Source organism: Equus przewalskii, chromosome 7, assembly GCF_037783145.1.
Source record: "Equus przewalskii isolate Varuska chromosome 7, EquPr2, whole genome shotgun sequence".
NCBI classification, from domain to species: domain Eukaryota; kingdom Metazoa; phylum Chordata; class Mammalia; order Perissodactyla; family Equidae; genus Equus; species Equus przewalskii.
Genome location: NC_091837.1, coordinates 91863562 through 91876780, shown reverse-complemented (window position 1 = coordinate 91876780; position 13219 = coordinate 91863562). Strand labels below are relative to the sequence as shown.

Sequence of the window (13219 nt, the reverse complement as noted above, 5' to 3'; positions counted from 1 at the left end):
TGAGAAGTGGAACAAAAAGATCAGCTTTTTGTGGCAGCATTTCCAGCAACAGGCCCAAGTGAAAGAGCGCCCCAAATGGTTTGAGACCAGGTTACCGCCAAAACAGGGTCCTGGCGGGGAAGGGAGGCTGCACGGGAATGGCCCCCAGGCTCACCTAACTCTCTGTTTCCTTTCCTCAGGGAGGAAGAGATAGTCGTTCTGGATCGCCCATGGCTAGACGCTGAAGCCCTACAGCCTGTTACGGAAGCCCGTCCTCAGCTTCTTAATATAACCCTTACGATTTTAATACCGTTCGCATAAATTACCTAGTTGTAGCAAATGACCTCTTGCTAATGCCTGTTGAGTTGTGCACACAGTAGGGTCAGGCACACTGCATCCTACTGGCAATTTCTGGCCAACAGCTAAACGGAGAAAACGCAGATAGAAAATGGTTAAACTCTTCCTTTACGTTTGAAGAGACAGTTTTCTCGGAGTTTCATTCCACTGCCTCGTGCCCGGCCGCCCTGCGGAGTTGGTGCGGCCCGGCACACGGCCATCCCTCCAAGTTCGTTCGCCCCTCCATCCTTGGACTTGCTTTGTGCCACTGACCTGGCATCCCCCGCTTTTCGGGCACTGCCGTGGAGACACACTGCCGTGGAGATGGGACATGAGCAGGGTGGTGAGGACTGTGTTGATCCGCGCTTCCTTTGGTTTCTTTGCTGCCCTTCTCTCACCTCCTAAAGTTCACTTTATTTTCCTAACAGGATTGGGCAGTCAGGAGTGGCTTCACACCCGTGGGGAGCTTTTGGTACGTGAAAGGCGGGCGGGCAGCTGTGAGGAGTCCAATGTGGTGGGCGCGAGAGGGGGCGCCTCCAGGCAGGCGCTCACCACACCCCAGTGAGCTGAATTCGTGCATGGCAGAGAGGGGACAAGGGGCACACGTGGGCTGGGCGACGGCCTCAAACAGGAAACAGGGTCTTCTTGGAAATTAGGTGACGGCGCAGCAGGAACCAGAGCGGCCTCTACAGACGACCTGTTTCCTAACCGGAGCCCCGGAGGAGAGTTCAGGGCGACTCGCGCATCTCAGAGCGGGACTGTGGGAGTTTTCTGGGCAGCCCGGCATGTCCCACTGGTCACTGTGGAGAGGGGAGGCGACCAGTGGTACGCTCATCACAGCAGTGCACATCGGCAAATACTAACCCCAGTGGAAAGATAACCATCCCTCTGCTTGCTCCTATAGACGCCGTGCTTAGTGACTAGGCTTAGGAACATACCCGTCCCTGGTCCCCCGCCCAGGGCATGGCAGGGCCTGGACGCCCACACGAGGAGGGCAGAGAGCTCCTCCCAGTCGCAGTCTCTTCTAACGCCAGCTGACATTCCCCTGCTCCCCCTCTAACATACTGAGTCCTGCCTTTTGATTTCAGCCTGTCTGTCACAGGCGTCCCAAAGAGCCCCACGCTGGCATCATTCTCCCTTAGGACAAAGACCAGGAATAGTAGGCATAGGCCAAAAGCGTCTCTTTAATCCCGTTCTAATTCTGAATGTTTAGTGTGGGTTTCCTATAATGTCTATTAATATCTAGCCTCAATGATGAGAGGGTAAAAAAACAAAAAGGCACACAATTTCGGAAACAAAACCTCCACCTTGCTCCACACACGCACTCTGCATCTTCGAGCTGGTTGTTGACTGAGTGCCCTCTGTCCGTGGCTACACCCAACAGCAAGTGCTGTATGTTGGGTCTCATGGGAAGTATACACTGTTCTCAAATATTGAAATAAAACAATAAACTTTTAATGGTATTTGCATGGGTGTCTTATTTTATCTTTGTTCTGGAATGTAGAATGTGGGCCCACAGCAAGCAAACGTCCCATCTCGGAGCTGATGCGGGCACATCCCACATGGTCCCGCACAGAGCTGCCGGTCCGCGCTGGGTGACGACCATCCCTGCTTCGTGCCTTCGTAGGAGGAAGGGCAGTGGAGGACGTGTTTGGGGCACTGATTCTCTCACAAGGAAAAGGAATTTCAATTAATCTTTAAATAGTCTTTTAAAGTATATTTACGTTTTATCATCTTGCCAGTGTAAACACCCTGTGAATGTGCGTTGAAGAATTTTTGAAAAATCACTTTCTGCCACACAGAGACGTTGACAACAATAAGTGATTCTGGAAATTTTGTGTGTAGTTGCTTTTGGTTACAAGAATTCTCTTTTGAAAAGATAAACTGAAATCTTTTGTCTGGCTTGTAATGCACCACTGGTTCCCTCCGTCTCACTAGCACCTGAGATGCTGTCTGCCCTCGTGAGGCTTGGCGAGGGAACCCGCCCTGGGACGGTTGCAGAAAGACACAAGCCACTTCTCTGGGGCTCCCGGACGCAAGTGTGCTGTTGATCCATCTCAATGACAGGTGGCCTGAGGCTCCACCAGGGGGCTGAGGGACTCCAAGGACGTGCAACCCCTCCCTTCTCTACACTTCTCTCCCCAAACCCCTTCAGACTGAGGAATTTGGAAAATCATGTAAAGATAATCACATTTTAAAAATTGTGTTCTTTTGGTTGACAAGTCTCTTTTTAATGTTACATATATAGAAAATGCGTTAAATGGTAAACCAAGCATATATCCTAGAGTAACACAGCATTTACCCTGATAATACAATATTCAGGTAAATATTTTAAAATAAGACGATGTACCATAGGAACTGAGCCGTGTTCTCACTGAGTGCCCATCTAGAGGCTCTGCCTCACTCCCGCTGAATGTGAATGGCAATTAATTTCCCAGGCGGGGCTCCCAGAGAAGGGGCTGCTGGAACCCCAGCCTCGGGGCGAGAACACTCCCCTCATTGCAGCGTGTGTCTCTTAAGGACGAAGGCTAGCAGAGTCTAGAGCTGTCACGAGGGTCTTTGGAACTGGAGGAAGGATTTTCCTCATCAGAACAGAAGACCACCCTGAGCCTGCTTTCTAAGACGTCGTGTCAGTTGCACAGCCGCCCCTGTGCCATCCATGCAGACTGAGGACGTGGGGTCGGTAGAGCAGCTGCGAGCCTGGAGCCTGGGGCACCAGCACAGAGGAAAGGGACTCCGGATGGAGGGTTGAGATCGGGAGCCAGATCAGAGGTTTGTGGAAAGGATGTTAATTCAGTAGATAGGGCGCTATAGGAAGGAGTGGCTTTATCAATTGGAATTGGGATTTTGTGAGCAGAGACAATGCGGGACTGAGAAAAAACAGTGAATGAAAAGTTCCCTTGTAGCAATTAAAAACCAGAGAGCTATGCCATTCATAATTTCTGGTGCCGTTAGTCTGCCAGGGCTGTCCTAACACAATACCATAGACTGAGTGACTTAACAACAGAAATTTTATTTTCTAACTGTTCCGGAGGGTAGATTCAAGAGTTAGGTGCTGGCGCGGTTGGTTTCTGGTGAGGCCTCTCTCCTGGGCCTCAGACAGCTGCCGTCTCCCTGTGTCCTCCCATGCTCTCTTCTCCGTGTGCACACACTCCTGGTGCCCCTTCTGCTCACAAGCACACCAGTCCTTTCGGAGTAGGACCTCACCCTTACGACCTCATTTAAACCATAATTACCTCCTAAAAGTCCTGTCTCCAAATAGAGTCACATTAGGAGTCAAGGCTTCAGCATGTGAATTTGTGGGAAGAGGCGCACAATTCAGTCCACACCAGATGCATATTTTTCTCATGCAACAAGTATTTCCTGAAGCCCCATTTGGCAAGATGTTATAATTAAATTCCAGGACTTTGTGGTAGAGTACTGTTCCCTCTTTTCCCAAAAAGCTCATATGAAGTGCAGCGTTTTAGTACATTTTCTATTAGGCTTTCTCCACTGTAAATAGTAAATAGTCCCTGAACTTCTAAGCAACGTGATATTAAGGAGGAGCTGGCCAAGCACAGCTCAGGAAAAACTGTGTGACTTGTTAACCATTATGGTTACTGCAGTGCTAGGCACTGGAACAACTTCCTTTGACAGCACTTGCACTGGAAGTCGATCAATTGTGTGTTTGAGAAACATATTGGTGTCGATCGGCACTCTCATTTGCCTCCCAGACAAGCCAGCCTTGTCTCAACTAGGCAGGGTGAAGGCTCCTCTTCTTGTGGTCTCTGCTCAACTCTCCACCGCTGTGAAATAACGTGTTTATCTAGCTCCCAAATCTTACAAACTCCTGGAATGCATTCATCGGTCAAGACCCAAGAGCATCCATCAAATAATGAATCCTTCAACTCTATCCCATACTAGCCAGGGCCTTTTCTGTTCCAAGCCCACTTCCATCCGCTGATTTAGAATTAATGAGAGAAGATACAGAAGAGAGGGTAGACAATGTGACAGGGTGTGGAAGAGCCAGCAAGGGGTCCATGACCGCCCAGGGAAGAGAGACACTGGAGACGTGTGGTGTGCTGAAAGGACATGAAGATCTCACCATGTGTCCACAGGCCCTGGGCCTGTGCTCCTCACAGTGTCTCCGTGGACTGGCAGCAGCGGCGTCGCGGGGAGCTGGTTGGCCAGCAGTCTCCGGTCCTGCCCACACCTCCTGGATCAGAATCTGCTTTCTGAGAGGGTCCCTGGGGTGTGTTTGCACATGGAAGACTCCCGCTGGACTCCAGAGGTCAGCAGCCTGCCTGCCCGCCTCACCGTGAATTGTGGCAAAACCACTTAAGCTAACTCCATTGCTGCACAGTGCACAGCATCCTGGTCTCCTTGGAGACTTTTATCTGTAACTTGGCAAGCAATCTCAGAGCAGTGAGCAATACGAGGCTATCCCAGAATGCCCGTCAGTAAACATGGTTATTAAAATGGGCAGCTCTTTCCTTCCCTCTTTGAGAGTGAGGAGGGCGAGCATGGCCAGGGTCTGCCTGTATGAGGATGGGGCGGGTGACTGAGACAGACAGAGGAGTGGAGCAAAGCAGCAGACATGCTGTGAGAGGCAGGACGAGGCCTCTCACTGTAGGAGGCGGAGGCACATTCAGAGAGGAGGAGAGCCAGAATCAAACCTGTGGTGTTGGCTGGCGTTGGGAGCATCTGTGTGAACGCACGGTTCCATGTATAGACATAGCAATAGAGAGTTACTGATGTACTGTGTAAGCGCACACACACGATACACACACGCCCCCAGTTTTTCCTAGCTCTGTTCACTTGTTAGGTAGTGAGCACACCTACCACTCAGCTCTTGGTTTCTAAATACTCTCCACTAAAGGGAACCAGGGCTCCTTAGAGGAATGGCTCACTCCAGGGCTGGGACAGGGAAAGAGAACAACTTCTTGTGCCAGAAAGTAGGAAAGCGCTCAAAGAATAATGTGGCCACATAAAAGGACTCAAAAGCTACCTTGAAGGAGCCTCTACTAGCCAAATCCGGGACTATCTGAGCATCAAAATAAATAAGGATCCAAATGCATTGTAGCCTGTTAAATAAAACAGGAATCCACAAGCTGAAACCAATATAAGAACAAATAAAGGAGGGAGAAAAGGAAGCTCTTCCTTAAAGTAGAATGCCATCTAATAAATGTAGAAGAAATGATCCAACCAGAGAATCACTCCTTGGCAGCCAGGGAACCATCAGGTAGGGATCATGACTGAATGCTACCGTAGTGGGTGCAAATGGGATGAAGAACATGACTGCACGGTTTCAAAGGATCTCACAAGTGCATTGGTTGCAGAGGGGAAAATGATTATAGGTATCAACATTAACACCATCAATAATGGGACAAATTTACATTGCGTGTCACCTTGATAAGATGCAAAAAGAACGCAGCATCACTTCTGTGACATTCTGACCAAAGATGCATGGCCTGGCCCAATGAGGAAGAAACATTAGAGGAACAAACTGGGGGGCCGGTCTGTGGTTTTCAGAAATGTCAAGGTAATGAGAGCCAAGGCAGGAGGGGAGCTGTCCCACTGTGAAGAGGCTCAAGGGACATGAGAGCTGGGTGCCACGTGTGATCCTGGACTGGATCTGTCTGTGTAAAGACCTTATGATTCACACTTTTGGCAATACTTACTTGAATGGGGCCTTTGCTGAAGAGTATATGAAGACTTCTTTGCTCTATTCTTGCAAGTCGTGCTTGAAACTGCTTCAGAAATAAAAGGTAACACAAAAAAGATAAAGACTTTGGATTATTAAATTTGAGAAATATAAAGAGAACCTAGAAAAACTGCATGGTAGAGAGAATCTTGGGGTAGATGGCCAGCTGTTGTCCATCTTTACCCAGGACTACTGAGAAGTTGGCTGGGATAACGCTGAGATGAGCTCTTTTGTGTTAATGAGAAGAATTTCTTCCCATAGAGCTCGGCTACCAGGGTTGCCAAGGATCACCTTGTTCTGATACTAAAACTGTGGCATGAAACCATCTCTCTTGGCCAGCCCAGAATAAATCAGGGAAACATCTGTTTATTGGCAGACGGGAGAGCGTGAGGCCGTGTGTGGGTGCACAGGCCACCATTTTTCTCCTTTTCCTTAGGGACTAAGGAGGCTTTGAAGGTACTAGGTAACAATAAAGGCTCCTCTGTGATAGAACAGTGTTATGGATGTTGTGGAATGTTAATCATTGCCATTTGTAAAAAAAAAAATTCCATTCATATAGTCTACCTGAGCCAGGGATATTTCAAGGCCTCCAGAATGAACTGACAACATATTGTCCACAACCACAAAGCCTCTGAGGTTCTCCCCTACTTGCCAGCTTACAAGGCGGCCTTCCAGTTTCCAGGGTGCTGGCAGAAGACATGAGGCCCATGTCAGAGACAAAGGGGTTTCTTACTCACAGCGATAGAGGAACCAGAGTCTCAGCATTTGTGTGATATTCAAGCCCCAGCTCCCACAGGGTGACCCAAAGTGGGCCAGGTGACGCCTGCAGGCACAGTGGGTGGTGTTGTAGGAGAGGATCGAGAGCTCAGGGAACCCGAGTCTCTTATAATAGATTGCAGGCCGGCCAGACTTTGCCTCGGAGTGAGATATACCTTGATTATACTGGTCAGTAAACAAGCATCGCTTTGCTCTGGAGGAAGATGCTCTATCTCCTGAGGCTGTGTTCTATACAAACAGCCCTGAGACGATCATGGAGCAAAGGCAGACAGTGCTTTCCTGGTAAGACTTGCAGAAATGAGCGAGATCTACAGAGGAGTGTCTCCCAATACCTCATAGCTCATTAATTGAGAATGCAAGTAGAAGGTTTTAGAGCTGGGAAGGAATAAATTTAATCAACTAATTTTGTAGACAAAGGGACAGGCCTACAGAAGTTAACCAAGTGGCCTAAAGACAGTAGTGGCCTAAAGATTAGCCAGTCAGTGCCAGGGCTAATCTGACCCGAGGTCCCAAGTGCCCCTACTTCTCAGCTTTGCCAGTGCACAAGATGCTTTGTAAACTCACGCCTTTAATTGTGTTTAACTATGAACACTCTTACATCGTAAGAGAACCAAGCATTCTGGAAAAACTCATCTGGTGAAGCATTTTAAATAGTTGAGGCAATCCACTATAGAGGGCACAAATTTTCCATAATCTGCAAATTTTTTTAAAACAATCCCCTTCCTCCACCCACCACATTTTAAAAACTGTCGAGCAATATTCCTCCTACAAATAAACAAGCAACAAGAATGGTAACAGTTTCTTCCCATTCCCTCTGAGCAAAGTCCAGAGAAAATCACTATCGCTTAGCTATTCAGTCCAAAAGTGTATGCAGTCCCTACTCTGTGCCAGGAACAGGTGAACTAAGAAAAAAGATATCCTTAATTTGTTAGTTCAACAGGATAATGACTCTATCAACTACGAACTTCTAAAAGTTTGGAAATACATCGTTAAAAAGGATTAGATGCTAAAATATAAACTAACTCCATCGGTATTTCTGGGAAAGTCCAATATCGCACATATCTTATGAACAGTTAAATTGATATTATGATTGATTTTCATTTCATCTCAAGTCACTCAAATACCTTACAAATGAGAAAGTGGAAAATATCCTCAAGGATAGAAAATTAGACATCCTCACACTATTCAAGCCCCATAGATCTGAATTTATTGCAAATTCAGCACTGTTGCATTGTGTTAACCCATGTGGAAAATGTTACCTAGAGAAAATGTCCATCTTTAAAAGGTTATAACTCACCCAAAACCCAAATAAGTAAATATACAGGAGTTTAAAAATAATACAAAAACTATTTTTATTATTCTTAAAGCCAGCACAGTCACTGTTGGCAATAACTATCCATTTCCAATACAAAATTGGATTAAGTAAATATCATCCAATGTATAAAGAGACAATGAAACAATTTTGAAGATAAAAAAAGAATTGCTCTGTAAATTAAAAAAATTAAAAATTTTCTTTAGTGGTGAATCAAGAATGAATCACTGTCATTTTAGAATTTGTCAGATTACAAATCTTGATTTAATACAAAAGTCTTCATGCTGTAATGCATTAAACATAAAAAGATTAAATAGCAAAATCTTTTATGATTACTGCCTATTGCTCCTGCCACTTATACTGCCACTTAATCTTTATTTTTTAGTTCTTTAAAATATTTCATTAGTCACCCATATAAAAACTGCTACAGCCGAGAGGCCCATGTGAAGAGTGGGCGGGTGTGACAGGGAGGCAGCCCCTGTGTGCTCATTCGTGCACGCATGTCACTCAGGAAGGGGATAAACTCAGATGGGAGCAGCGAGGACCAAGCATGACACTTGGTTTCGGGACTGTCCCGAGGCAAAGACAGGGTCTTCACGAGGGATATGCAGGGCTTCTGACCTTACAAAAAGGTGTGTGCCCCCCACTTTTTAAACAACGAAGAACTAGATTTCTAGAATGCTAATTTTCACTAGAAGGTAAAGATACAGAGGCTTAAACATGTATGTAGGCACTTTTGAAATTCTATTCTAAAAACTCCAAAACACCTACATTACATACATAGAGATTAAGTGGCAAAAAGAGAAGAAATCTAGATTCAGAAGTATCAATTGTATAATTTCATCTCTGCCTCACTTTATACAACAAATTGTAGAAAAAGGATAAATTAGCAACGATCAACTCTTGGCTTAACTTTTTTTTGGTGGGGGGGAGCACGGTATTAACTTTGAAATAAACTTCTGGAAAAAAAATGCAAAAAGCAAGCATGAGACCTAAAAATAATAACCAGAAAGGAGTTCTATATATCTTACATATTTTCTTAAAAAGATGTTACTTACATAAATCTGATGATCATTTAATGTTAAAAATGTGTCTTCATGAGTTACAAATATTCTTCTGCAAAGAGGAAACTCCATGGGAAGAACATACATCCACTTCCACGTTTTAAAATCTTGTACCTGTACTAATGCATGCATCTCTTGCACGTTAATGATTTATGAGTTTAGATGAAGTCAGAGAATACTAGGTTTAACTGTAAAGCTCAAATTCACATTTCCTTAAAAATGACAACGGGCAGGGGAGTACAAAATACTGCACTCCAGAAACATTCCCTAGTTAAATGCCCAAATTGGATGAAATGGAAATTCGACAGAACGATGGAAATTACTCATCAGGACAGATTTTTCGGGTTCCGTCAGTAACACCCCATCAGAGGATGGAGAGCAGTTTGATGGGCTCACCTCCAGTCCTCGGGGGATTCTCCTACTTAAACACCTGCCAAAGCGCCCGAGTATTGACCAGAGGCAAGAGGAGAGCTTGGGGGAGGGGCATTTGAGTTTATATTTTTTAAAAGATGTTTTTATTTTAACCTATTACCATTCTGTGAAAATATGGCCACTTCGGCATTGCCTAACGCATTGGATTCTATACATACTAGCCTCCTCCTGCTCCCTCAACAGTACACAAACCCAGCTTTAAGGTCAGTATCTGTGGAAAGGGAATTCTTCCTTTCAGCTCATTTAAGCGCTTCAGTTACTTTACCACACAAGTGGGTTAAAGACTCACGACCCTTCAAAAGGTACCTAAATGACGAGGGTATTGTTTAATTTGGCCAATAATGAAAAACTGAGACCAGTAATGATACTTGTAGCTAATACAGATGGCGTGCCTGTCAGTGAAGCTTATCCTGATTTTTAAAGTGTGAAGCTCTTCAAACAGACCTTGCAAGGGTAAGCTTTCATTGTCTGGACTTCACAGGGGTAAAGGAAAATATCATGAAAGTTCTTTTCTGTTGAAAGTTATCTGAACCTGAAATTAACTCAGGTGCCAAATTATTTTATATTAAGTATTTTAAAAAGAAAAAAATTAATCACATTTCCTAACTTCACTTTTTATTTATTATTATTCCAAAGCAGATATGCTATGATGAGATATTTCTAAAAATACAGTTATCGATCCTCAAAACCCTGGTTATGCAGGAAGCTAGAAATCTCTCGTCAGAAGACTTTTTATCAACCAGTAAAAATAAAGATCAACCTGTACTCCACCAAAGGTTCAAGTGAAATTATGTCTTTACAAAACCCTCTATTTTCAAGGACTGTTTTGCAAAGAAGCAGCTTTTACAATTAGGAAGTAAATCAAAGTAATACATTAATGTCTTGTGTTTGCCTGCTAATAAATTGGGAAAACTCACAAATTGCATTGTTGATGCATATTTTTTCTTTTTCTTTAACCAAAATAAAAGCAGGTTCGATTCACCCAGTAAGGCCTTACATAAGCAGGCAGTTCACCAATACAGTTCACTGAACCATGCTTTCTGCACAATTAGGAATTAAGCAAACCCCTTTTAGAGACTGTCCTGAGATGACATTTAATGCTAAAACCAAAATAAATAAACTAGCAAGAACAAAATTTTTAAAATTCCAATAATTTCAACTTTTGGGATATTTGTTCACCAAAATTAATCAACATTTCTAAAATATTTTAATACAAAATTATAAAAGAAAGTGCATTAAAAGCAGAACTTTTAAAACTCTGGCACATTACAATTATTCTGAATATACCGACTACAGCCAGGTATACACACTGACATTCAAGGAAAACCTCAGGATATATAAGTCCAGTATCACAAGAATAAGTCAAATAAGGCTTTTTTTTTTTCCTTAAAAAAATATACAATACACAAAGCAGTTTGAAAAAAAAGAGTAATATTATTTAACAGTTTTCTGACTTAAATATTTTCACATAACAAATGTTTTTATATCACCATCAGTGTTACTTATATACATACGCCAAAAGTGAACAACAAAAAATCAAAAGATGCCCTTTCAAAAAATAACAGTGAAATGTCTCTTTCTTCAGGAAGCTGAAATGAGCTACTTTCTTAATATACAAAGTCCATACAATATTTATAATAAAACTGCTCTCGTCTGAAACCAGGGAGACAATGAGAGAAAATAAAGGCAATTATTTCTCAGGAAAAAAACAAAAACAAAAACAAAAAACAACCCCAGCTCTATGTTACAATGAAAAAGATATCCATTTATTAATAAAATGAATACAATACTGATCTGAAGTGCTTGTAGGGAGGTAAAAACTCTGATGCTCTCTCTGTAATTGGGACTAGTGCTATATTTACAAAATATACTGTTCAGCCACACAGAGGCCCATAAATCTGTATATGTACATATGTATTTATATATAGAACATATAAATAATTTCAAAGGAGAAATTCACATGAAGTACAGAACTTTCCGTCTTTGGAATGCTGTAGGAACGCCGTGCACTCGGCCCCAGCACAGGGTAGGATTTGGTTTGGGACTGTACAATGTGGCACCATTGATGACACTAAAGAATTCCCTGAAATAAAAAACACACCTGCTTATGCATGAAGAGATCCAGAGCTTGTATGGGTTCTATCCTCAAACTACAAATGCACTTCCTAATTATCGTGGTGGACAGGGCCGCGGTTACTTGGTTCCTAGGAGACAATTCTGTGATTTTCTGTTGGCGATGTATGGCTTGTGCTTTCTGCAATCATCTAACCCACGTACCTGAACATCAGTTTGGGGAGACGTGTGGTGTGCTCCCGTGCAGACAGGTTAATCCTCATTTGTGTGTTGGTTTACTCTGTTCCCCAAGTTTACGCCCCAGATGCTGCCTTCTTGTAACTAATGATTAGACATTTGTAATGAAGAGAGAATTGGTCCAGCCATCTCTCAAGGTATTAGTTATATTAACTTATGGCGGACTAGAAAGAGTCAATTTCTACTAATTTCAAAATGCACAGAGAAAAAAGTGGACAAAACTTCCCTGCGTGTCTCTAACATTTTTCTGAGCTTCACGCACCTACCTTATGTGTGTTTTATAAGCTATGCTTCTTATAACAGAAAGCATGGAGGAAAAGCTATCTTACTTTTTCCATGTTAACTTTGTCTTTGCTAATACAAAGAAATCACACTACAATGATAGTAAGATCCAGTTCGCTTCTTTTTAACTAGATACACCGGCCACGGAGAAGGTGAGACTGCTAGTGTGACTGCTAGTGTAGTACCTGAGTTCAGTGATTTGTAGACAAATGAGAACAACGTGTCTACATTTTTCCCAGTTTTTTTCTAAGTCTCTGAAAGACAATGATTCGTTAGATAATTTTATAGCTAAAAAACTACTGTGGTAACATTTTTAACACTTGAAGCTTCAAAACAGAAATCCCAAGTGCTTTGTTCTTCACAACATTTAACTTGAGAAATGTCCTTAAGGTGACGGCAGGCCGTGTCAGAACACGTTGGCCAAGGCCTGCCACTCGCTCGTGGACCCTTGCACCACCTCTTCCAGGTGGAGGGTCCGGCTCAGCTCCTCCCCTCCATGCTCCTGGTGGCCAGCGGATTCCTGCAAAGTTCCTGCAGTGTAGACAGAGCAACAACAGGCAGAGTCTCAGATATACAGCACAAAATTATCCACATTTAAATATAGACAATTTAAATACAGACAAGAAATTCTAAATTGATTTGCTTTCCCTCTCAATGAAAAAGAATAATTTGAACCACAGCTTAAATAATTCTGTCGGTGATGACAATTACTTTACTTGAATATGAATACATATAACTTGTTACATATGCCCGCTCCCATAAAGGTTATATTAATACAATATCAGTGATGAGCAATTAATAATCAATAATGTAATAACATGCATGATTTTTCTAGCAGAAATTAAAGCAGGAAGCACTAGAGTGTGGATGTGAGAATAAATTTTCTCTTCCTCAAAAACTTTCACAACACGAAGAGTTCTATTCCTTGTGGTTCCCCAGACACTGCTGCACGCGACACCACTCACCATGCTAAGGCGCATCTAACTTCACTCAGGGACCACAGCGCTCCAAACGACTGAAGGGAACCTGAGATCCGTGCCTCTA

At 43.3% G+C, this 13219-nt stretch overlaps 2 protein-coding genes across 30 annotated transcripts in view; one reads left to right on the top strand and one right to left on the bottom strand.

Annotated features, from left to right (window-relative positions):
• Positions 1-1778, top strand: part of MBP (myelin basic protein) — a 140697-nt gene extending 138919 nt beyond the window's left edge. For all 14 annotated transcript variants that reach the window (XR_011542830.1, XR_011542829.1, XM_070630307.1 and 11 more), the window contains one exon: positions 180-1778. Coding sequence is in view for 12 of the 14 variants with exons in the window: in XM_070630307.1 (XP_070486408.1) it covers positions 180-224 (45 nt within the window). In the remaining 2 variants the exon portion in view is untranslated. The remainder of the gene's footprint in view (positions 1-179) is intronic.
• A 6324-nt stretch (positions 1779-8102) lies between these two features.
• ZNF236 (zinc finger protein 236) overlaps positions 8103-13219 on the bottom strand; it is a 117621-nt gene continuing 112504 nt past the window's right edge. For 13 of the 16 annotated variants that reach the window (XM_070627914.1, XM_070627920.1, XM_070627915.1 and 10 more), the window contains one exon: positions 8103-12706. In XM_070627914.1, the coding sequence (XP_070484015.1) occupies positions 12582-12706 (125 nt within the window). In that variant the 3' untranslated portion in view covers positions 8103-12581. The remainder of the gene's footprint in view (positions 12707-13219) is intronic. The other 3 variants (XR_011542133.1, XR_011542131.1, XR_011542132.1) reach the window with 1 other exon arrangement.